Raw genomic sequence first — 24,000 nt, forward strand, 5'->3', positions numbered from 1 at the left:
GGTTTATTTATATTTTATAAATTTTACTCATATATGAATTAAAAATTTAGATATATATATTTAAATAAATAGAATATTAAACAAAATAAATTTAAAAAAAAAAAAAAAAAAAAAAAAAACAGAACAAAATAAAAATTAAAAATTACATCTTGAAAAATATTTGAGAAGAATAAAAATTTATTAAAATATATTTTTTTTTAAATAGTTTACAATTTTTCTTTTAATTTATTTTTTTTTGAAAATGAATAAAATTTTAAAAATTTCAATATTATATATTTAATTTTGTTTTACATTTTTATTAAAAAAAAAAATTAAAAATATAAAATGAATGGATTTAAAGTAAGAACAAATAGTCAAAAGTTCAGATATTTTAATAATAGAAAGTTAAATAACAACATTGTTGATAAAAAGTACAAGAATAAATATAATAATGTAGATGAAATTAGTGAATATTTAATTAATATTTCATATATATTAAATGAAAAGTATGAAAAATATTTTGCCTTTGAATTAAGAGAAGAAAATTTAAAAAAAGGCAATAAGCTATTTAACAGAATAAATTTAGAATTTTCTTTTGATTTAGAGGATGATATATGTATTTTAATTAAAATATTAGATGAAATAAAGGGAAATGAAATTGAATTAATAAATCAAAGAAAATGTTCAAAAATAATGGAAAAAATAATTTTTTATTGTTTTTTTTTGTTGAAATATAATGAAAAAAATGTGAAAAACAAGGATATAAGTATTCAATGTTTAGAAGTTTACAATCATTTTTTTAAAATTATTCTAAATAATTTTATAAATTTAGCTTTATCGGATTATGCTTCTCATTTTTTACAAACTATTATATGTGTATTTTCTTTTTTTAATAAATATGAAGATATATATATAGAAGAAATTAATAAAAAGAATGGTAACTATAATAATATTTCATCTTATTTTATTGAAATTTGTAACATTATAGGTGAAAATCTTTTTTCTTTAATATTTGATAAATGTGGAACACATGTTTTAAGATCATTTTTATATTCACTAGGAGGATATCTAAATATTAATATATCTAATATAACTTTTAGAAAATCTAAAGCAAGAAAAAGTAACTCAAAAAATGAACTGAAATATATTGACAAAAGTTATGATAATTCTATCTTTTATGATTATATTTATAAAATAATTGAAAAAATAACTGAAGAAATTGTAAACCCTAAAGAATCTCTTATTTATAAGAATCTTTTATATCAATATATTTATTATGATAATCAAAAAGAAAAAGAACAAAACGGTGAAAAATATATAATAGAAAGTAGTAATCAATATTTTATATGCCCCTTATTGTATAATACTTATTCAGTTCCAACATTAGCAACCTTATTTGAAATATTGAAAGATAAAAATATTGAATGTGATAAATTAATTTGTGAATTTTTTCTTATAGAAAAAACAAAGAAATATTACATTGATAAGACAGATGAAAATATTAAATGCTACGATGAATCTCCATTAAAGCAGTTATTAGATATCTTAATCAAGTTAGATAACGCAAGTATCATGATTGAAAAACTTTTAAAAATAAATAATGAACACATCTTTTATGTTTTTAATGTTTATATTATTAAAAATATAAATAATTTAATATGTGACAATATTTATTCAAATATAGTTTTACATAATTATTTGAACTTTGAATATATTACAGAAGAAATGTTTGAGTTACTAATGAAAAATATTGACATAGAGAAAATTATAAAAAATAAAAAATATAACATTTTAAAATGTTTATTTGATTTATCTCAATGTTATAAAACTAATTGTAAGTTTTTATTTAATTCATTAATTAAAAATCTCAATTTAGATTTTAATAATAATAACAAATTTATGTGGATATCTATCTTATGTATGTGTAATTATAATGAGTTGAATCCGCTAATTATTGATGTTTTTAATAAAAAAGAGAATGAAACATTTAATGAAAATCATGTAAAGGATAATGATTGTGATATTCTTAAAAATGATTCAAGTTTCAATAATAGTGATAAATATTTGAATTTAAATAACTACAATTTTTATAATTATATTAAAATTGATATAAATGGATATTATATATTATCTTATATTCTTTCTTTTCCTAAAGAATCATATATACCATTAATAAATTCCTTTAAACATTTTTGTAATTTTTTAAAGAATGTTAGTGAAAATAAACCTAATGAAACTGATATTGATAATTATAATAAATTTTGTGAAACATTTCTTCATAAAAATGAACCTGATAATAATATAGATAATTTTGAAAATACTAAATCTAGTAAAGAAGTTAATATGAATTATGAGAAATTAAATAATAATAGTCAAAATAATAATAATCAAAATAATTATAACATAAATAATAATAATTTCAATGATAAGCATAATATACATAATCAGAAAAAAATAAAACCATTTTTGAGAAAAAATGCAGAACTACGAGGTAATATTTTATTATACTTTTCATGTGATAAAAATTTATCAATACTTTGTGAAAAAATAGCACAAACTTTTAATTTGATAAATGAAAAATATCTAAGAACCTTTATTTTGTTATTTAAAGATGAATATAAGAATATTGCAAGTCATTACATTGGAGCTCATACAATAGTTACATTTTTTAAATTAGGAACTAATGATATTAAAAAGAGGATATTAGATGAATTAATAGAAAATGACTTAAACATATATAACAATTATATAAAAAATTTTATGAAGCTGAAAGAATATAAAAAAACTAAAACTATTAACACAAATAACAAAAAATATCTGAAAGCAAAAAAATTATTTGAAGATATATTAATCTCAAAAGAAAAGAAAGGAATAGAAAATAATCAGATTGAGAAAAAAGAAAATAAAGAGAATAATAATGAAAGCATCGATATGAATACTGAATATATAGATGAAAATAGTAACTCAGAATCAAAATTAATAAATAATTTAAAAGTAAAAAAGTCTAAGAAAGAAAATAATTTTGATTATTTTAATTCAGAAAAAAGTGTTGAAAATAATGTTAACGCAGAAATAATGGGAGATTCAAATTATCCTAAACTTCTAGACAAAAAAAAGAAAAAGGATAAGGAAAAGAAAAAAAAAAAAAAAAAAGAAAAGGTTAATGAAAGCAAAGATAATAGTAAAGATGACATATATAAAGAGCAGATAATAAATATTAAAGATAAAGATAATGATAATGATAATGATTATTTAAATAATAGTTGCGTTACATTAAAAAATAAAAATAACGATAATAAAAGGATGAAAAATATAGATGAAGACAAAGAATTTATGAATGTAATTTCTGATTTTATTCAAAATTCTAAAAAAAAAAAAAGAAAAAGAAAAAAAGAAAAGGAAAAAATAGAAGAAGTATTAAAAAAAAAAAAAATGTAGAACATAAACTTTTTTTTTTTTTTTTTATATATAGAATAAATATATTAAAAAAAGATATATACGTTTTTATTTTATTTTTTTTTTTTTTTTTTCATTTTAAAATCCATAATAAGTCTTTTAATTTTTTCTAAAAATATTTACATTTTGCATATATATTTTTATTTATATATAATTAAATATTTGTTTTAAATTTATTAACATTTAATTAAATTATGTTATTTCTATTTATATTTATTAAATTATGAATAAATTATTCTTTAATTTTATTGATGTTTATGAATTGGTGTTACTAATAATTAACATTTTTAAAACTTAAAATTTAATTTTAAATATTAATATTATGGTATTATAGATATTATTTTTGATTGTATTAAACCTTAATAAAATTTCAACATACTATAATAAAATATTAAATTATATATAATGTTCCCTTTTTTAAGAAAAAAAGTATGACATTTTTACTTTTATGAAATTATTTATAAAGGTCTACAAAATAGATAGCATTAATATATATTTATATCAACATACTCTTCACTTTTTTTATCTGAAGTTTATTTTTTTAATTTTTATATTAAATATAAAAAAAATATTCAAGCTCAAAATAAAAAAAATGTTTAAAAATTTTTATATTTGATTCATGTTTTGTAATTTGTTTGTTCAATTTTTTTTTATAGGTAACAAATTTTAAAAAAATTGAAAAATGAAAAATATTATTCTTTTTCTATTCTTTAAAATACTTGTTCTTTAAAAAATAATGCAACATTATCATAAAGATTAAGTTGTATAATCTAAAAGATTCTTTTTTTGAAAAATGAATTTTCCTTTTTTTAATTTATTTATTTTAAATTAATTCTTATTTTTGTATCCTCCATTATAATGAATTAAGAGTAGTAGTATAATATTTAAAAAAGGAATTCAACAAAATAATAAAAAATTTCTTTTTTTTTTTATGAATATTAAAAGTAATATATATATTATTTAAACCCACAAAGTATTTTTAATATAGTTAAATGTATCATAAAAAATTATAAGTTTTTAATACTTGAAAGAAATTAAAACATAAATTTTTTATATAAAATATTATGATATGCATGAATTAAGTTGTTATCTTTCTTTAATTTTTAATTCATAAATTTTACATTAATAGGATATTAAAGAAAAGAGATAAATGTATTACGATTGAAAAAGTAAATAAAAATAAAATGAAAAATATCACTATATAAAAAATATAAGAATGTTATAGTTATGTTTTAAAAAATATAGATTTAAGAGGAAAATATTAATAAATAATTAAAAAAAAAAAGTATATATATATATATATATATATATATATATATATATATATATATTAAAATAATATGAGTTAATCTAAAAAATTATACTCTATATATAATATAATAATGTGAGCTAATATTATTTAATAGTTAATATGCATAAATATGAATAGAACACATGGTTGGAAATAAAAAAGTATCAACAATTTTAATTTATGAATTATAGTATTTTCATGCGAATATAATGAAAACATTAGGAAAAATTAGTAAATAATTAATTTCTTTAACATTTTTTATTAAAAACAATAATTAACAAAATATTAACAAAATTAAATTTTTATTTTTAAAAAATTATAATTTTAAAAAAAAAAAAAATATATTTTTTAGGTAATACTTGATATAATTACACAATTTTTTTTTATTTTAATTTTTAGATATGTATGTTGTGTGATAAAAATAAACAATTTTGTTTAATTTAAATGTATAATTTATAGGGTAAATTTTTTTGTTACAAAAATATTATTTTAATTTCACTAGATTAAAGTGTTTTTTCTACTTTTTAATTGTCTAATTCTTCTGATAAAAAATTGAACATTTTAACTTTTGTAAAAGTATATTCAATTTATTTTTAATAATAGACATAAAGAAAATATTATACATGTATTTACTCTTTTTATATATTTTATTCTATATGTTGTCAATATTTTTTTTTTTTTTTTTTTTTCTATATTTCATTAAATTTTTTCTGTTTTAACTTTTTTTGGAATATTAACATATTTTTAAAAAGAGAAGATTTATTAGATAAATATTTTTATACGACAAACCTTTCCTTTTTTATATTTTGTTAAAAAATGTGTATATAATTTTGTCAGTATTATATTGAAGATCATTAATAAATGTATTTATTTTATAAAAAAAAAAAAAAAAAAAAATCAATAATTTACAGAAAAAATTTAATTGTTTTTCTTTTACATATTTCAAAAACAAATTAAACTTTTAAAAAAATATTATATTATAGTTTTAAAAAAATAAAATATATAAGGTAATAATCGTTCAACAATTAAAAACAAGAATTTGAATCATTTAACAAAAAAAAAAAAAAAGTTCTGTAACTAAATAATCAGTATATTAATTTTTTTTTTTTTTTTTTTTTTTTTTTTTATAAATAATATTTTTATAGAATGTATATTTTCTTTTATTAAAAATGAAGTAAAATAAAATACATATGTACTTAAAATTAAAAAGGCAAATAATGGCATGTTATGAAAAACAGGAAAATATATAATACTACTAAGCAAATATTTACAACAAAAAAAAATATTATTTTAATTAAAAAAAAAAAAGTTTATGATATATAAATTAATCACTAATTATTTTATATATTTGAAAGATTATTCAGAAAAAAAAAAAAAATATATATATATATAGAATTTGTATTAATGGGAAACATTAATTTATTAATTGCAAATTTTATTAGTCTGATAATTATATCTATGTCGATAGCATTTTTAAGTTTTTTTAGAAAGAAGGATTGTGCAAAAAACTTATTTCACATATATTCAGAAAAACATGCTTATGAAGAATTAGATGATAAAAATGAAAAAACAAATGTGTTTTTAAATAAAAAAAAACAAATTTTAAAATTACATAAGATTATAAAATTAACAAAAACAGTAAAAATTTTTATTTTTTCTTATCCTAATGAATATGAATATTTAGGTTTAGGTATATGTAAACATATAAAATTTAGTGGGTTAAATAAAGAAGGTAAAATAAAAGGGAAATGGAATAATAATGATGATAAAGAAAAAGATTTGAAGCAAATATTTAGAAGTTATACACCTATATATATAGATAAAAAAAATAAGCATGTTCATTTTGTTATTCGAATATATTATCCAGATGATAATTATGTAGATGGTGGAAAAATGAGTATGCAATTAAACAATTTAAAATATAATGACAAATTAGAAATAACAGGTCCTTTTGGTTTATTAGAATATAAAGGAAATAATGAATTTGTACATTTATCAAAAACTATAAAAAATAAAAAACATATAATTATGATTGCTGGTGGTACCGGTATGACACCTTTTTTTCGATTAATTAATCATCTACTTTTAACAGAAAATAAAGAACATAGCAATATAATTTATATGACATTTATTTATGCAAATAGAAATGAAGAAGAAATTTTACTAAAGTCAAGTAAGCTTTTTTTTTTTTTTTTTTTTATAGACATATATTTTATTTTGATTAATAATTATTAAAATGAATATACTTAATTTTAAAAACAAATATGTAAATATATAAATATATATAAATATATAAATATATATAAACATATATAAATATATATAAATATATAAATATATATATATATATATATATATTTCTTATTTTTTCTCTTACAGTCTTTGATGAATATGAAAGAAAATATGAAAACATTAAAATAGTTTATAGTATAGACAAATGCTTAGATGAAACAAAAAAAAATACATTTGAACACATTGGATTTATAAATGAAGAATTATTAAAAAAATATGTTTTAAAGTATCAGAAGTTAGATATAAAAATTGAAAATGAAGACACACTAATTCTATTATGTGGTCCTCCACCTATGACTACTTTTCTTCAAAAAATGCTAAAAGATCTAAATCAATTAGAAAATATTATAACTCTTTAAAATAAAAAAAAAAAAAATTAAATAAAAGAATTAAAAAATTATAAATTACTTATATTTGTTAATCATAAAAATAAAATATTTTTTTGTATTTTATATATTTTCATTTTTTTTTTTTTTTAATAATTTTTTAAAATGAAAATGCCTTAAAATTTTTTCTTAATTAATAATTATATTTAAATTGTTTTCAAACAAAATAATAAATACCATTTAAAGATATGAAACTAAAATTAAAAATTTTTTAAAATATTATAAATTAATTATTTTTAAATTTAATAATTTCATATATATATAAAAAAAAAAAAATTAAGAAAATAAATTATGAATAGAGAAATATCCTTAATAAAACAAAAAGAACAGTTTAAAAAAAAAAAAAATTTTAAACAAATAAGTTTATTTTTGTTAATACTTATTCTTGCATTAACGAAACAAAATTGTTTGGGTGCCAATACCCTAACACAGAAATATCAAACTTTGCTATTTTCATATTTAACATTCTTAATATTTTAGCATTTTCTATATTTATAATTTTATCCTTTTCTGCTAATACCTTATTTTCTCTTAAAATAATTTTCTGATCAATTATATCAAAATTTAATTTTCTTTTTTGTAAATCTTTCTGCATAGACACAGGAACATTTAATACTTCTCCTTGTTTTAATGTAACGTTCTGTGGAGATATATTCCCATGCGTTATATATTCTTCTGGTTGAAATTCATTAAAAAATTTTATAACTTTTAAAGGTGTATCTTTAGTTATTAAAAGCATCTTATTTCCTACTAATAACTGCAAAAAAAAAAAAAAAAAAAGAAATATTCATTTAAGGTAAAAAATACAAAATAATTTATGTAACACGTACATATATATATATATATATAGGACAAAAAAAAAAAAAAAATTAAGAAATAAAAATTGTTATAAAATAGTGAATTAAAAAATTGACATACCTCAGATATTTTATATATGTTTGGTTTTACTTCATTTTCTTGATTGGTTCCCAGAGCTAATCTCATTAATTTATTTTTTCCAAAGAAAAATCTATTATTTAAAATAAAAAAATAAAATTTTTTTGTAATATAATTTTAGTAGATTTATATATATAAATATATATATATATATATATTAGTATATACTAAAATATAATTTATGAACTAATTTAAAAGTCTTTTATTTTTTTTTATATATATATGCACAAATTTTTAATTTAAAAATAAAATATTTTTTTTTTTTTTTTTTTTTGTAAAAATTCTTTTCTTTCTATTAAAAAACATTAAAATATACATAAAACAGGATCATTTTTTATTTTTTCTTACTTTCCATTAGGTTTAAAATGTTCTATAACTTTTTTCAAGTTATTGTTTGAATATGTTCTTATATCTAAAACATATATATAAATGTTTGGAATTTCAATAAACTTTTTTAATTCTGTAAGTTTTAAATCTTTCTTCTCCTTTTTATTCAATTTCTTCTTTACTTTTGTCAACGATATTGTTACATTTCTCTTTGATTTAGGCATCTTTTTTATATGTTCAAATTATAATCCAGTGATAATAAAATTAATAAAAAAAGAGGAGGAAAAAATAACTAATTTTTTATCTACATAAAAATAAAATGTTTTATACTTTTTTTACTTAACTATTACATTAAATACAAAATATTTATAATTTAAATTATTGCAATATAATATATTTTTATTATATAATTTTCTTTTATAATATCATTATTTTTTTTTTTTTTTTTTTTTTTTTTTTTTTTTTTTTTTTTTTTATTTGTATTTCTTTATAAAAATACTCTGAAGTTTTTTTATACTCATATAACAGTTTAAAAAAAAAAAGAATTTATCTATGTTATAAATTTAAGTAATGAACGTTTTTACATTTTTACATTTTTACATGATAATATTTATTTAAAAAACATTTGTTGATATTATTATTATTATATAAAATTAAATTAATTAAAAAAAGCAAATTATAATACTATTAGCAAAAACAGAGTTTTACGAATTATATAAATTTCAAAGACTAATTTCATTGTTTTAAATAATTCATTACATTTTATTTTATTTTATTTTATTTTTTTTTTTTTTTTTGTAATTAAGGGAATATTATAAATTTATAAGTATTATTTTTAAGAATATAATGACCCACCAATATTAAATTACTTTGAATATATTGGCAAACTTTTTACTTTTTGTTTATTATAGAAATATATTTTTTCATTAATTGCAATTTCTTATAGATATATTTTTTTATATTACTTGAATTGGCAGTGATTTTCATATATATAATTATATACAATGATTTATCTTATATATAATTTTTGTTAGATAAATATATGACTTTTTTATTTTTTTATTTATTATACTTATTTGTATCTAATAAAGAAAAACTCATCTTAGGAATTTGCAGAAATATAAAAACTCTTAATGAAGTAAACAATTTATCAGAAAAATATAAAAATAGAATATTTTTTTTAAAAAGTAGAAAAAAAAAAAATTTAATAAAACAAAAAGTAGAAAAGACATATAGTTTTCCTTTTATATCAAAAAAAAATAATTTATTTGATATAAATGTCTTATTGAATGTAAATAACCTGTTTCCTTTAGATAAAAAAGAAAAAAAATTCTTTATGATTTTTAAAGGTATTAACAAAAAAGTACGAATTACTGATTTCACAAAGATTAAAAAACATTTATATATAAAAAATTTGAATTACATAAATTCTCTATATGTTAAAAACAGTTTTAAAACATATAGATTAATAGAAAGTAAGTTGGGAGCAAAATCATATATGATGAAAAATATTTGTAGCATGAATAACTTTGATAAAAGGTATGATGAAGAAAATGAAGGAAACAATTATTCTTTGAATAATATGAATAGAAGATGTAACGAAGAAAATACGAAAAATGGGAATCCTAGATATATGTCTTCAGAAGAAGTTAGAAATAATTTTATAAAATATTTTAATGAAAAAAATCATACTATAGTAGAAAGTTCTTCAGTAGTGCCTTACAATGACAACACTTTATTGTTCACTAATGCAGGCATGAATCAATTTAAAAAGATATTTTTAGGGAATGTAGATAAAAATAGTGATTTAGGAAAACTTAAACGAGCAGTTGATACACAGAAATGCATAAGAGCAGGTGGAAAACATAATGATTTAGATGATGTAGGTAAAGATGTATATCATCATACATTTTTTGAAATGTTAGGTAACTGGAGTTTTGGGGATTATTTTAAAGAAGAAAGTATTGAATATGCTTGGGATTTATTAACTAATATTTATAAAATAAATCCAGATAGATTATATGTAACATATTATGGAGGAGATCCAAATTTACCTGCATGTCCAGAAGATAAAGAAACAAAAAAAATATGGACAAAATATTTAGATGAAAGTCGTATTTTACCATTTGGAATTAAAGAAAATTTTTGGGAAATGGCAGAAACGGGACCATGTGGTCCATGTTCTGAAATTCATTATGATAGGATTGGGAATAGAGATGCATCAAATTTAGTTAATAAAGATGACCCAAGTGTTTTAGAAATATGGAATATAGTTTTTATGCAATATAATAAAGATGAAAATAAAAATATGAATAAATTACCTTTCCCTTGTATTGATACAGGAATGGGATTAGAAAGAATCACCTCTATTTTACAAAATGTTAATAGTAATTATGATACGGATCTATTTCAACCAATTTTTAAACAAATAAAAGAAATATTTAATTATCTTCCAGATTATGAAGGAAAAATAAATGAAGAAGATGTTGATAAAATTGATACTGCTTATAGAGTTATAAGTGATCATATTAGATGTGTCACTATTGCCATATGTGATGGATGTCTTCCAAGTAACGAAGGAAGAAACTATGTTATCCGAAGGATCATAAGAAGAGCTATAAGATTTGGAAAGCAAGTTTTTAATATTAAAAGTAATGTTTTATGGTTTTATAAATTAGTAGACTCTGTTTGTCAAACATTAGGGAACTCTTTTAAGGACTTGAAAAATGAAAAAAAAGTAAATTATATAAAAAATGCTATCAAACAGGAAGAAATACTATTCAATAAAACTTTAGAAAAAGGAGTAGATCAATTCCATAAGATTATTAAAAAAAGTAGTAACAACTCATTTAGTGGAAAAGATGCTTTTGATTTGTATACATCTTACGGGTTTCCAGTAGATTTAATAGAAATAATGTGCGAAGAAAAGAATTTTAAACTAAATATAGAAGAATTTAATAATTTATTTAAAAAGCATCAGTTAGTTTCAGATACTAATAATTTTAAAATAACTAAATTTTTTGATATACCTGTGGAAAAATCACATGAATTGAAAAAAAAATATAACATATCTGCTACCATTGACGATCATAAATATAAATGGAATAATAATGAAATAGAAAATGATTTTAAATTAAAATCTTCCGTTCAAATTATATATGATGGAGCAAATTTTTTAGATAATATATCTTTTACAAGTAATGATAAAAAATATGCTTTAATTTTAAAAGAAACAAATTTCTACTACGAAAATGGAGGACAAATATACGATATTGGATTTATTCAAAATTGTAAGATGAAGTTCCAGGTTTTAAATGTTCAAAAAATTAATGACTATATACTACATATTGGTATATTACTAGAAGGAAGCATTCATGCAAAGGATGAAGTGGAAACAGTAGTAGATTTTCAAAGAAGAAAACTTATAGCTTGTAATCACACAGCTACTCACTTACTAAATTTTACTATAAGAAAAGTTTTAAATGATCACATAACTATAAAAAACAGTGAAAATATGCAAAATGAAAATTTTAAAGATAAAGAAGAAAACATCTTTACAAAAGAAGAAAATATAAAATGCAGTAATCAAAAAAATGGAATTACTAACGATGAAGGATGTAGTATCAGTAAAGACGATGACTCTTGTTCCATTTTTAGTTGTGAACAGAAGGGCTCTTTAGTAGATGAAGAAAAACTAAGATTTGATTTTTCCTTTTTTGGAAATATAAATATTGAATTAATAAGTAAAATAGAAGAAGAAATAAATAATTTAATAAAAGAAGAATTAAATGTTTCTGTTAAAAATATGGATTTAACTGAAAGCAGAAAAATAAAAGGTATTAGAGCTATATTTGAAGAAGATTATGCAGATAAAGTAAATGTTGTTTTTATAGATAAAGATGTAAATAAAATTTTAAATAATTTAGATGTAAATTATACCTATTTATGTTCTATAGAATTATGTGGAGGAACGCATATTGCAAATACTAAGTATATAAAAAAATTTATTATTACATCAGAAGAAAGCATAGGAAAAGGTATATATAGGATTACAGCAGTAACTAATAAAAAAGCTGAAGAAGTGGAAAATAAATTTAATAATTTATATATTAAATATAAAAATATTTTTGAGGAACCAAATGATAAATTAACAGATTTACAAAATTATAAAAGAATTTTAAAAGAAGATAAATTTTTGCCATATATTAAAAAAAATTACATATTACAAGATCTTGAAAAAATAGAAAAAAGTATTATTGAAAAAGCAAAAAATATGCAAAAAGAATTATACAACAAAGCTATGAGTATTGGGAAATTATATTCATTAGAAAACAAACATAACAATTTGTTAGATGTTAATTTTTTTAATAATATAAAGGGAAATCAAAAAGTTTTGGAGAAGATTGTTCAATCGTACACTAAAAACAATAAAGATTTAAGTTATTTTTTTATTATTTGTGATGAAAACAATACATATTGTGTTTTTGAAATAAGAGATTCTTTAAAAAATAAAAATATACAAGCAGATATATTTATGAATGAAATAATGAAATTAGTAGGGGGGCATTCAGGAGGAAATAAAAAAAAGGCTTTTGGGTCAACAGGAAAAGATAAAGGGTTTGATCTAAAAAAATTTGTAGAGGAAACTTTTAAGCAGTATTACTAATTTTTGATTAATACATAAATTACCATTATATATTATATTATGACATATTTATATAAAATTATTAAGTTTTTATATCGAAGTATACTTTTTTTTTATAATATATTTATTATTATTTTATTTTTTTTTTTTTTCCAAATTATTTATATTATAGTTATTATATTTTATTTTTACTATTAATATATAATTTATTTATTTTGTTATCATTTTACTTTTTATGAATTTTAATTTATTTCTATTTTTTCATATTATGTTTTGATCAACAAACAAACAGAAAAAACATACATGAAAGTATTTATTGAAGCTTTGTAATAAAAGATTATGATATACAAACGAAATTATTTTTTTTTTAATAATATAAATATGTTGTCAATATTTTATACAGATTTTATATATTTTTGATTATTGTAAAATTTAAATGTTTTATATTTTCCATTTAATTAAAGTTTTAACCTATTTAAAAATACTTTAGTAATAACAAATATAGAAACATATTTTAACATTTAATTTAAATATAATAATGCTTTTAGAAGTAACTAAAAAATGCCACTATTTATTTTTTTCCCTCAATTATATAACAAAAAAATATTAAAAAGAAAAATCACAAATATTACTATTTTTTTCTTCATATAAGGAAACATTTCTTTTTCAAAAATTTTAAAAATGTAAGGAAAATTAACAGGTGTTATTTAAACCAACATGTTATTTTTCTAAAAATAGCATTTAACAGTAGTTTATAAATGGAAAATCCTGTTTTTCATAAAATTTTACTACAAAAATAATGAAAAAATAGGAGAATAAGTATTGTTGCCCAAAGATATTATAAAACAACAAAATGCTTAAATAATATATTTTGTCTATTACTTTATGATAAAAAAATGAATAAAATACTATAAAGAAAAAAATAAAAGAATATAATTCATAGCTTTAAGAACATCTTTTATTTTTTGATATCCTTATAGTTTCTTTCCATGAGCATAATATAGGAGCAAAATATTTAAAATAATACAACTATTGAAAATATTTAAATTGGTATATTTAAAAAAATTACATATGTAAATATTTTATTTTTATTTATATAAAAAATACACAATATATATTTCCATTTTATTTATTTTTATTAATATATCTATTTTTTTTTTTTTTTTTTTTTTTTCATATTTGTCTAGAATAACAACATAAAAAATTAAATTTTTTATTTATATAAATATTTTTTTTAAAAACATTAAAACATATGGTTGAATAGTTAAGTAAAACAATTTATTTTTTTATTGACTATTCATTTAATTAAACAAAAACATAATACTCTATAATTTATTCTTAAAAAATATATTTTTTTTTTTCATTAACTGTAATCCAAGGTTTTTAATAAAGATATAACTTTATAAATTACACTAAATCTTTATATAATAAAAAGAGAATATTTTAATATATTTATTTAAGTAGGAATAAACTTTATTATTTATGCCAAAATTTTTACATATAAATAGTTCATAGTTCAATATAGTACTTTGATAACTATTAGCTACTACATTTTTTGTTTGAATATATAATACCATGCTTGCAAGCTAAGTGTCGAATTTAGATGATATTTTTTAAAAAAAATAATATTCTGTATCATTCATATATTTTTTTTATAGAAAATATAAAAAATTATGGCTACTTTTTTCTAATATATTAACCAATAGAACAATAAGAAAACAAATTTGTATTAACATGTCATATAAATAAATATCTAGCTACAAATTCACTTGTCTAATTTTAGCTTTGAGAAAAACTTGTCCATACATTTTTTAATTATTCAGAAAAAAAAATTTTCAATGTTATTTTTATGTACACTTTAAAATTTTAAATATCTATTCTGAAAAAAAAAAAATGTTAAAAAAATAACTTTAAAGATTTATTTTCAAAAAAAAATAATTTTCTTTAATACTACAATAAGGGTATAAACATTCAACTATACACCATAGTGATGAACAAGTTGTAACACATTTTTTACCACTTTTTTTATTTATTAAAATTATGTTCTTCTTTAACTTGTTCTAGGTTGTTTTTTATAATACATATTTTATTTTTTTTTTCATTTCATTTTTTTAATTATTCAAAGATAAAAAGTTGCAATGGGAAATTTAAAAATACTTTTTTCATTTTTTTGCTTTTTGTTTTTTTTCCTTCCTATTTTGAATTGTGAACATTTTCATGACAAAAAAATTAACTTAAAAATAGAGTTAGTTGATAAAGATTTGTTATTATCGTTTGACCACTTAAGGAAAGAAAAAAATATAGTCCAAAATGGAAGAAAAATTAATATAAAAGTTTTTGAAAGAATAAAAGAAAATGTTTTAGAAAGAGCCTTTGTTGTAAAAGAAATAGACAAAATAAAAAGTTTAAATCCATTACAAAAAAAAAAAGTAGTGAGATTAGAAAAGTTGAACGAAACATTTAATGAAGCCAACAGTGAAACAGATAATGAAGAAGCACATAGTGATATAAATGATGAAGACAATAAAGATGAAGAAAATAATATGAAAGTCATTTCATCTGAAGAATCTATGGAAAATGATATTCATATGCTACGTAAAGTATACCAAAGAAATTCAAGAGATGGATCAACAACATACTGCTATATGAAATATACATTCAATATAAATTTAGAAAAACTAAATGAAAACAGTAGAAGTGAATTATTTAAAGGTCTAGATAAGGCACCAAATTATATGTCCTTTTTACCAGATGAGGAAATTAGCGATGCTGAATCCATACTCGATGGAGAATACAAACAAATGGATAACTCAGTGGAGTACAATGATTCCATTATATCAAATGTTGAACTAAAAAATAATAATGTTAATGAATTTAATAATTCAGAATATATTGATGCTATTGATGAAATTATTAATTACATAGACAGTAAAAGTGATGAAATAAATATACCTTTTTCCCTTAAACATAAATTATTAAAGGAAAAAAATAATTTACATTCATATGATAATAAAACAGATGACATTTGGGGGAATAATTCTCAAATAGAAAAATATTACCTTTACGAAATGTTAAGAAATTTAAAAAATTCTTTTATTAAAGAGAAAAAAAAAATAACATCTTTAAATAGAACAAATAAGGAGGATGATAATAAGAGTATTCCTGATAAAACTGATGATAATATTTTTATAAATTCAATTGAGAAAACTTTTTATTGTTATAATTTATTAAAAAAAAATGATGTGCTTCATTCTTTAATTGTTAATGAATATGATAAAGAAGAAAATTCCTCCAGAAATGTGAGTATTAAAAATCATCTACATGATAATTTATTAAGTGAAATATCGAAAGAGGAAAACAGTTATGACACAGAGAATGTAAAGAAGTGTGAATCTTTTTTTAAATTAGTTATAAAAAGCGAAATAATTTTAAATAAAGATCTAGATATTTCAAAGGATACAGACAGCATAAAAATTAAAAGAGAAAGAGAAAAAGAGGATGAAGAAGAAGAAAAAGAAGATAATAATGAAGTAGAAAAAGAAGAGAATAATGAAGTAGAAAAAGAAGAGAATAATGAGGAAGAAAAAGAAGAAGAGGAAGAAGATGAAATAGAAGAGAAAAAAATGATTAAAGAAGAAGGAGAAAAAGTAGAAGAAAAAAATTCAAATAATGAAAATGCTATTTCTATAAATTCAGATTCACCAATGAGTAATTCAAATTTTAATGACTATTATAAGATAAATAGTGAATATAATTCTAATGCCAATTTAATACATAACAAAACAAATGATACTCTAGATTTATCATATTTGCGTACTAATCCAGTTAACTTAAAAAAAGCTCAAGTATTCAATGAATTGTTAGAGGAAACAAAAAACAATGAAATAGATTATGAATATAATGATGATGATGATGATGATGATGATGATGATAATGACGATGATGATGATGATGATGACGATGATGATGATGACTATAATGATGATGACTATAATGATGATGACGATGATGATGATGATGATAATGATGATGATAATGATGACGATGATGATGATGAAAATGATATAGATAATGATAATGACGATGACGATGACGATGACGATGATGATAATGACAATGAAGAAGAAATTGGAGAAAAAAGTATATTGAAAAGTTTAGCAAAAAAAGGTGCCAATAAGTTAATAGATAAAGCTTCAGATACTATTTCGAAAACTATAAATAAAAAATTTAATGTTGGTAAATTATTAGATAAAGCAAACAAGATAGTTGGTAAAGTTAAAAAAGGGGTTAATAAAAGCAAAAAGGTCGTTAGTAAAGTTAAAAAGGAAGCAAAAAAAGGTACCGATAAAGTTAAAAAAGAAGTAAAACGAGGTGCAAAGGCAGCTAAAAAAGAAACAAAAAAAAAAGTTGATAACTCTAAAAAAGTAGCAAAAAAAAGTGTTGATAAAGTTAACAAAGAATCAGTAAACTCTTCCAATATTTTAAGAAATAACAAAAAAGCAGCTGTTAATAAAAAGAAAAATACATTTAGTAAAGGTCAAAAGAATAAAAAAAAAATGTTAAAAACAAAATCTAATTCAAAAAAAAATTCTACAAGTTCATTAGGGAAAAAAGGCTCAAACGAAAAAATTTCCTTATTAAGTGTATCTTCTGAATCAAACAAAAATTCTTTAAATAAGGAGAAAATAAAAAAGGAAATGAAAAAAATTAATAAAGGATACAAAAAACTGAAAAAAATGGAAAATAAAATAAAGGAAGAATTAAAAACTCCCGTTCCTTCGGACAAAAAAATAATTGCTGAATTTGATGAGTTTGAAAAATTAAATGAAAAGGATAAGGAGTAAATATAAAATGATATTTTAAAGCAGATTTTTATAGAATTATGATCAATGATGTTTGGTATTTATTAATAAACTCTGCTTTAAGATGACATTTAAAAAAAGAAATAACCCATTTGTGTATTATCATTTTTAATATTTTTTCATTGATTTAAAAGTTTTCATAATTTAATTTTTTAATTTATACTACTTTTCTTTATTTTTTATTTTTAATATTTTTCATTTTTTAGTTTTATTAGTTTAATTTTTCTTGTATTTCTTTCTTCATTTTTTTTTTTTTTTTTTTTGATAAATAGTTTATATGATAAAAACAATTTCATTTTATGAAAAATTCTTATTTTTGATTTAAACCAAATAAGGTATTAATAAATGATGCATTTTTTTTTTTTATGTAATAAATTTTATGAGTATAAATCATTTAAAATATAAATAAATTTATATTTTTACTTTTCCTGTCTTTTTTATTTAGTGTTCATTTGTATATTTCTTGATATTTAAAATAATGAAAATTTGATGTTATTTACCATATTTTAAAAGAGCAAAAAGAACAAACAAAAAATAATTATATTAAAAAATAAAAAAAGTTTATTTTTTTCAAATATACTGAAGCATATAGTTCTTTTATATGTATTTTGTATATATTTTTTTGACTTTAGTGTCTATATGAAATCTTAGTTAAATAACAAAATATAATAAATATTTCAATATTCTTATTTGTAATTAAATAAATATATACTTGTCTTATTTATCTTGTAATTTTTTTTAGTTTTACAAATTTTTATTTTGAATATCCGGTTTAATTTGTTTGAAAACTAAATGATAAATAATAACATCGATATATGAATTAATATATAGATTTATTTAATAAGATTTTTTTTTCATAAATTATTTATCTTATGAACTTATAAATGAAGACAGATATTATAATGAAAAAAAAATTAAGCAATTACATTTTTTTTTTTTTTAAAGAAACGTTTTTATTGCTCAAATTGCATAGTTTGTAATAAAATTTAGTTTGGAACAAGTTTTTAAATTAAATATTTAAAATATTAACAATAAAAAGTATATAGTTACATATTTAATTTCAATAACGAAGGCATATATGAACACAAAAATAGGGTTATATTTAAAGTTTTATTTGTAATTTTGTTGGAAAAAAAGTTCTTTTTGCATTTATGTTTATATTTATGTAAAAAAATAAATGCATCAAAATAATATCTTATTTTTTAATATTCAATATGCTATATTATTACTTCGTAGCTATCTTTAAAAAAAAAAAAAAAATATGTACAATATAGAATAATATCGTTCACACAATATATATTTTTTCCATATAGCTAAAAAAAAAATATAATTTATGTACTTTTTTAGAGTAACGATTTTGAAAAACATGTAAAATTACCATTTTTTTTAATACAGCATATTTTAAAAATATTAGTGTAATTATTTAAGAGATAAATTAAAATTGACCTTCCTATATTCAGATACGAAGAAAAAAAAATCTTTTACTTTTTTTTTCTGTAATATTTTTATATATTTTTTCTTACAACTTATTAAAATAATATACATAAAGACGTTTTAAACTTGATTTTTGTAGACAACATTTTAGACTTTTACTTCATTTTGTTCTTTTGTTTGTATTTTTAACTTTACTTTTTTTTTTTTATATTTATTATTATTTTATTTATTTTTTTGTTTTATTTTATTTGTGTATTTTTGTTTTTTATATTTTATTTATTTGTTTTAATATATTTTTATATTTGTTTGTTATTATGTTAATTTGAAAATTACATAACACATTTCTTCTAAATATATTGGAATAATTCAATTGTAGTTCTGTAAACCTTTAGTTTGAATAAAACTCTTTTTTTTTAGAAAGGTTTTATTTCTACATTTATAACATTAATTCTAATTATATATTTTTATCTAATTTTAAAGGATGCATATATATGTAAGTTATTTTTTATTGACTTTTATGCTTTTTCTTCATAAAATTGCATCAGAAAATGATAATATTATAAAATGGGTTTATATGAATAACAAAAAAAGATCTCTTAATCATATTGTGAGATATTTTATTAAAGATGGAAATTTTATTGAAATATATACAATTCATAATAAATTAGTTAATTATGAAATGGGAAAAAGTAACAAAAACAACAAGAAAAGAATGTTAAAAAGTTATAGACATATTCTCTATAATACTTTTAAAGAAGCAAATTTAAAATCATTGCCTTTACATGTTCTTAAAAAGTTAAATAATTACGAATTTTCATGCAGAAAAAATGACGATGAAATTAAAATGTTAGAATCAGTAATGAAAGAACTATACTTCAAAAATAAAACTCCTCAAACCATGATAAATAAAACAAAAAAACGTTATGGGAATTCAAAATATATAAATTATCCTAGAAATTTTTTTAAGGATATAGTATATAATTTCATTCCTGAAAATGCTACTTTGCAATATATTAAGAAAGTTCTTTTTGGAGATTCTTTGTATATAAGTAAAGGTTTTTTAAATTATAATTGTTCAATAAAAAATGTTTTAAAGGACAAATTAAATAAAAAGACAAAAAGTTGCATTTATGTAAAAAAAAACTTGAAAACTAGTTATACGTATGTACAATATAAAATTGACAATATTGATAAAAGTACATTTTTTAATATTTTGCGTCATTATAAATACTTAATTAAAATAAAAAATAAAATGAATTTAAAAAAAAAATATAAACTTAGTGAAATTTTGGATTATACTAATAATATATATTTTAAATTAAATAAGGAAATAAATGATAATTCTTTAGTAAAATATATAGAACTTTTAGATGATAATTATAAAGTATTTGCATATGATATAGTAAAAGAAATTTTAGGTATAAATTTTAATGAACAAAGTCATAAAAGTGAAAAAAAAAAGTTACAATTTATAAAAAAAAAAAATTACACAACAGAGAGAGAAAATGATTTACTTAAAGAATACGAAGTCATAAATATTAGAGGTTCTGAAAATGACATTGAAGATTTTGAAGGTGGAAGTATCACTAAGAATTCTCATAATAATAAAAATGACAATGTATATTTTGAATATGAAAATATTATTGAAGATTCTCAAATTAATAAAAGTAACACTGCAAATTCTGAAAATGGAGATGATAGAAAAGATGTTAAAACGAAATATGACAGTATTTCATTGGATGAAAGTGGCAGTAATGAGTTTGTTATAAACGAAGATAAAATAAAGGAAAAAATTATGTTTTTTTTTTTAGATAAATATTTTTTCAATTTTTGTGAAAGTATAGAGAAAATAAACAAGGAGTATTTACGATCAGCACACACATTTAAAAAAAATAAAAATCAAGAAATACAACCTACTTCAAGTACATTCATTAATAAATACACAAATAAAATGGATAATTTAACTGTTAATGTAAATAGTTTAAAAAATAATAATAATGACAATAAAAAGGTTAAACTTTCTGTAAATGGAAATAATGAGAAGGGTACCAGAAATTATTATAAAAAAAAAAACCATAATAGTAAGCTACGAAATACTATGAAAAATCTCACAAGGAAAGAAAGAAGCATGAATAAATCATTAGATAAAATGTCTCTTTTAAATATAGAAAGTAAATTACAAAATGAAGATGAAGATGAGAATGAAGATGAAGACGAAGATGGAGGTGAAAATGAAGATGAAAATGTAGATGGAGGTGAAGATGAAAATGAAGATGATGACGGTAATGAAAATAATGTTGATTACAAAAATGGACATTATGCTAGCCTAAAAAAAGATGAAAATAATTCAATAAAAGTAAGAATAAATGAAGAAAGTAAAGATTTCAATAATGATGAATTAGATTCTTCTAATGGTCAAAATAGCGTTGTACTAAATCAATTGAATGTGTTAAAGGATATAACAGATGAAGTTAAAAAAGAAAATAACCTTAAAGATATTGATGAAATAAATGAAGAAGATGTTTCAAGTATTGCTCAAGAAGAAAGAAAGTTAGATGAATTTTATGAATATGAAAAGAAAACATTAAAAAATATTCGTAAAAACAAAAAAAATATTTATTCTCTCATTAATAAAGATTTAGATTTATTATTAAAACCAGCTCAGAAAGAATATATAAAAGTTGCAAGAAATATAAAAAATAAATTATTACAAGAGTATGAACAAATTATTCAAGAAGAAATGTTAGATACATAAAAATATATTCACATATGTATATATTATCATATGTCTTCTTAATCTTTATTTTCAAATATAATTCATTTTACCAATATATATATATATACCCATTTTCGTTAGTAATTTATAATTTCAAGATATATTAATTGATTTTTTTTGAGTATTTTTAAAAGTTTTTAATTTAATATTTTTCATTTAGATCTTATTTTTTTTTTTTTAAATTATTTATTTGTTATTTTTTAATGATCTTTCAAGATAATATATTTTCTTTGTTCTTTTATTTATGATATATATATATTCTTTTATGCTACTTAAATTTCATTAAAATGTGCTTTTATTTTTTTTTTTTTTAAAATTAATAGATAAAATTTAAAAAAAAACAAAACAAAACCTAACTACATTGTGGGTTAACACAAATTCTACCTACTCTATTTTCCTCATTTTTCCAAATATTTAGATTAAATAAGTCCTCTAACCAAGTAGTATTATACACTCCGTTATTTTCTATCATTAAAAAAAAAAATAAAATTTTAGTATCTTGACATTTTTGTATTTTAATAATTTAATTTAATACTTGTTGTTTTATAATGATAAGGAATCTCTGAAGAAAAAAAAGAAAGGAAAAATACAATGTAACACACCAATACAATTCATAATAATGTAAAATATAATTTACTTATTGAACAATCGGGTCCAGCAAAAAAAAAATCATTTATTTGCTTTCTGCATTTACATTCAATTGATGAATACTCTGAATCATTTACATTTTTCACATAACACTCTGAATTATTTTTACAGTAAGATAATATTTCTTCATTATTTGTTAAGGAAGAGCATTTTATATTATAACATAATACATCTAAAATGATATGTTACATAAGAATAAATTAAATTAGTTATAAGATGATGAATATTTATTTATTAAATAATTAACTTACATTTTAGTTGTAATAAGAACAAACATAAAGATGAAAAAAAAACTTTTTGAAGCATTGATTAAAATAAAAAAAAGTAAAGACGAAAAAATACGAAAAAATTAAATGAAAAAAAAAACTAATATATATATATATACAAGTATATATATTAATGTTTTTTTCTAAAAATAACAAAAAAAATATTACTTTTTATATTATAAAAAATGTATTTATATTTATTTTTAATAGAATTATATCTTATTTGAGAAAGAAAAAAATGTCAATAAATATATAATAAAAAGAAAGAAAAAAAAAAAAGTTATCAATTGCTTTTAAAATACTTCAAAAAGATTGTCTAATTTTCATTTTTTGACATAGAAGAATTAAGTTCATTGAAATGCTATTAAAGAAAATTATTCAAAAAAATAAAATATTTATATCTTAAAAAATTAAATATGAAAAAATTTTTATTAATTTATATTAATTTAAATATCCTTATAAAATAAACTAAAAAAATACCTATTTTACTTTTATTTTTTTCTTTTAGAATAATGAAATAATAAAAAAAAAATTTTTTTTTTTGTTGCTTTTAGCATTTTTACAGGAAATACAGAGAAAAATGGAGGAATTAAGTGGAAATGTTGCAAAAATTAAAAATTTTTTAATATTAATTTTTAACAAATTTATTAAAATACATCTGAAAAAAACTTACATATTATATATTTTAAAAATAATATAAAA

The 24,000-nt window shown here is 18.2% G+C and overlaps 7 protein-coding genes across 7 annotated transcripts; 5 read left to right on the plus strand and 2 right to left on the minus strand.

The window, feature by feature from the left end:
• Positions 1-324: 324 nt before the first annotated feature.
• PGAL8A_00173900 (conserved Plasmodium protein, unknown function) lies at positions 325-3,417 on the plus strand (the record flags this gene model as incomplete). Its single annotated transcript, XM_028670063.1, has 1 exon — positions 325-3,417. The coding sequence occupies one exon, from the start codon at positions 325-327 to the stop codon at positions 3,415-3,417; it is 3,093 nt and encodes a 1,030-aa protein (XP_028526853.1).
• A 2,767-nt stretch (positions 3,418-6,184) lies between these two features.
• On the plus strand, positions 6,185-7,377 carry PGAL8A_00174000 (NADH-cytochrome b5 reductase, putative; the record flags this gene model as incomplete). Its single annotated transcript, XM_028670064.1, has 2 exons — positions 6,185-6,899; positions 7,106-7,377. The coding sequence occupies 2 exons, from the start codon at positions 6,185-6,187 to the stop codon at positions 7,375-7,377; spliced, it is 987 nt and encodes a 328-aa protein (XP_028526854.1).
• A 406-nt stretch (positions 7,378-7,783) lies between these two features.
• Positions 7,784-8,891, minus strand: PGAL8A_00174100 (ribosome biogenesis protein MRT4, putative; the record flags this gene model as incomplete). The annotated part of the gene is made up of 3 exons (XM_028670065.1): positions 7,784-8,161; positions 8,323-8,413; positions 8,689-8,891. 3 exons carry the CDS (start codon positions 8,889-8,891, stop codon positions 7,784-7,786), a joined length of 672 nt encoding a protein of 223 aa, XP_028526855.1.
• Positions 8,892-9,709: 818 nt separating this feature from the next.
• PGAL8A_00174200 (alanine--tRNA ligase, putative) lies at positions 9,710-13,333 on the plus strand (the record flags this gene model as incomplete). The annotated part of the gene is made up of 1 exon (XM_028670067.1): positions 9,710-13,333. The coding sequence occupies one exon, from the start codon at positions 9,710-9,712 to the stop codon at positions 13,331-13,333; it is 3,624 nt and encodes a 1,207-aa protein (XP_028526856.1).
• Positions 13,334-15,450: 2,117 nt separating this feature from the next.
• PGAL8A_00174300 (secreted ookinete protein, putative) lies at positions 15,451-18,156 on the plus strand (the record flags this gene model as incomplete). Its single annotated transcript, XM_028670068.1, has 1 exon — positions 15,451-18,156. The coding sequence occupies one exon, from the start codon at positions 15,451-15,453 to the stop codon at positions 18,154-18,156; it is 2,706 nt and encodes a 901-aa protein (XP_028526857.1).
• A 1,969-nt stretch (positions 18,157-20,125) lies between these two features.
• On the plus strand, positions 20,126-22,363 carry PGAL8A_00174400 (conserved Plasmodium protein, unknown function; the record flags this gene model as incomplete). Its single annotated transcript, XM_028670069.1, has 1 exon — positions 20,126-22,363. The coding sequence occupies one exon, from the start codon at positions 20,126-20,128 to the stop codon at positions 22,361-22,363; it is 2,238 nt and encodes a 745-aa protein (XP_028526858.1).
• Positions 22,364-22,736: 373 nt separating this feature from the next.
• PGAL8A_00174500 (conserved Plasmodium protein, unknown function) lies at positions 22,737-23,338 on the minus strand (the record flags this gene model as incomplete). The annotated part of the gene is made up of 4 exons (XM_028670070.1): positions 22,737-22,849; positions 22,920-22,946; positions 23,022-23,204; positions 23,284-23,338. 4 exons carry the CDS (start codon positions 23,336-23,338, stop codon positions 22,737-22,739), a joined length of 378 nt encoding a protein of 125 aa, XP_028526859.1.
• Positions 23,339-24,000: the final 662 nt, after the last annotated feature.

Source organism: Plasmodium gallinaceum (assembly GCF_900005855.1).
Source record: "Plasmodium gallinaceum strain 8A genome assembly, contig: PGAL8A_v1_66, whole genome shotgun sequence".
Taxonomy (NCBI): domain Eukaryota; phylum Apicomplexa; class Aconoidasida; order Haemosporida; family Plasmodiidae; genus Plasmodium; species Plasmodium gallinaceum.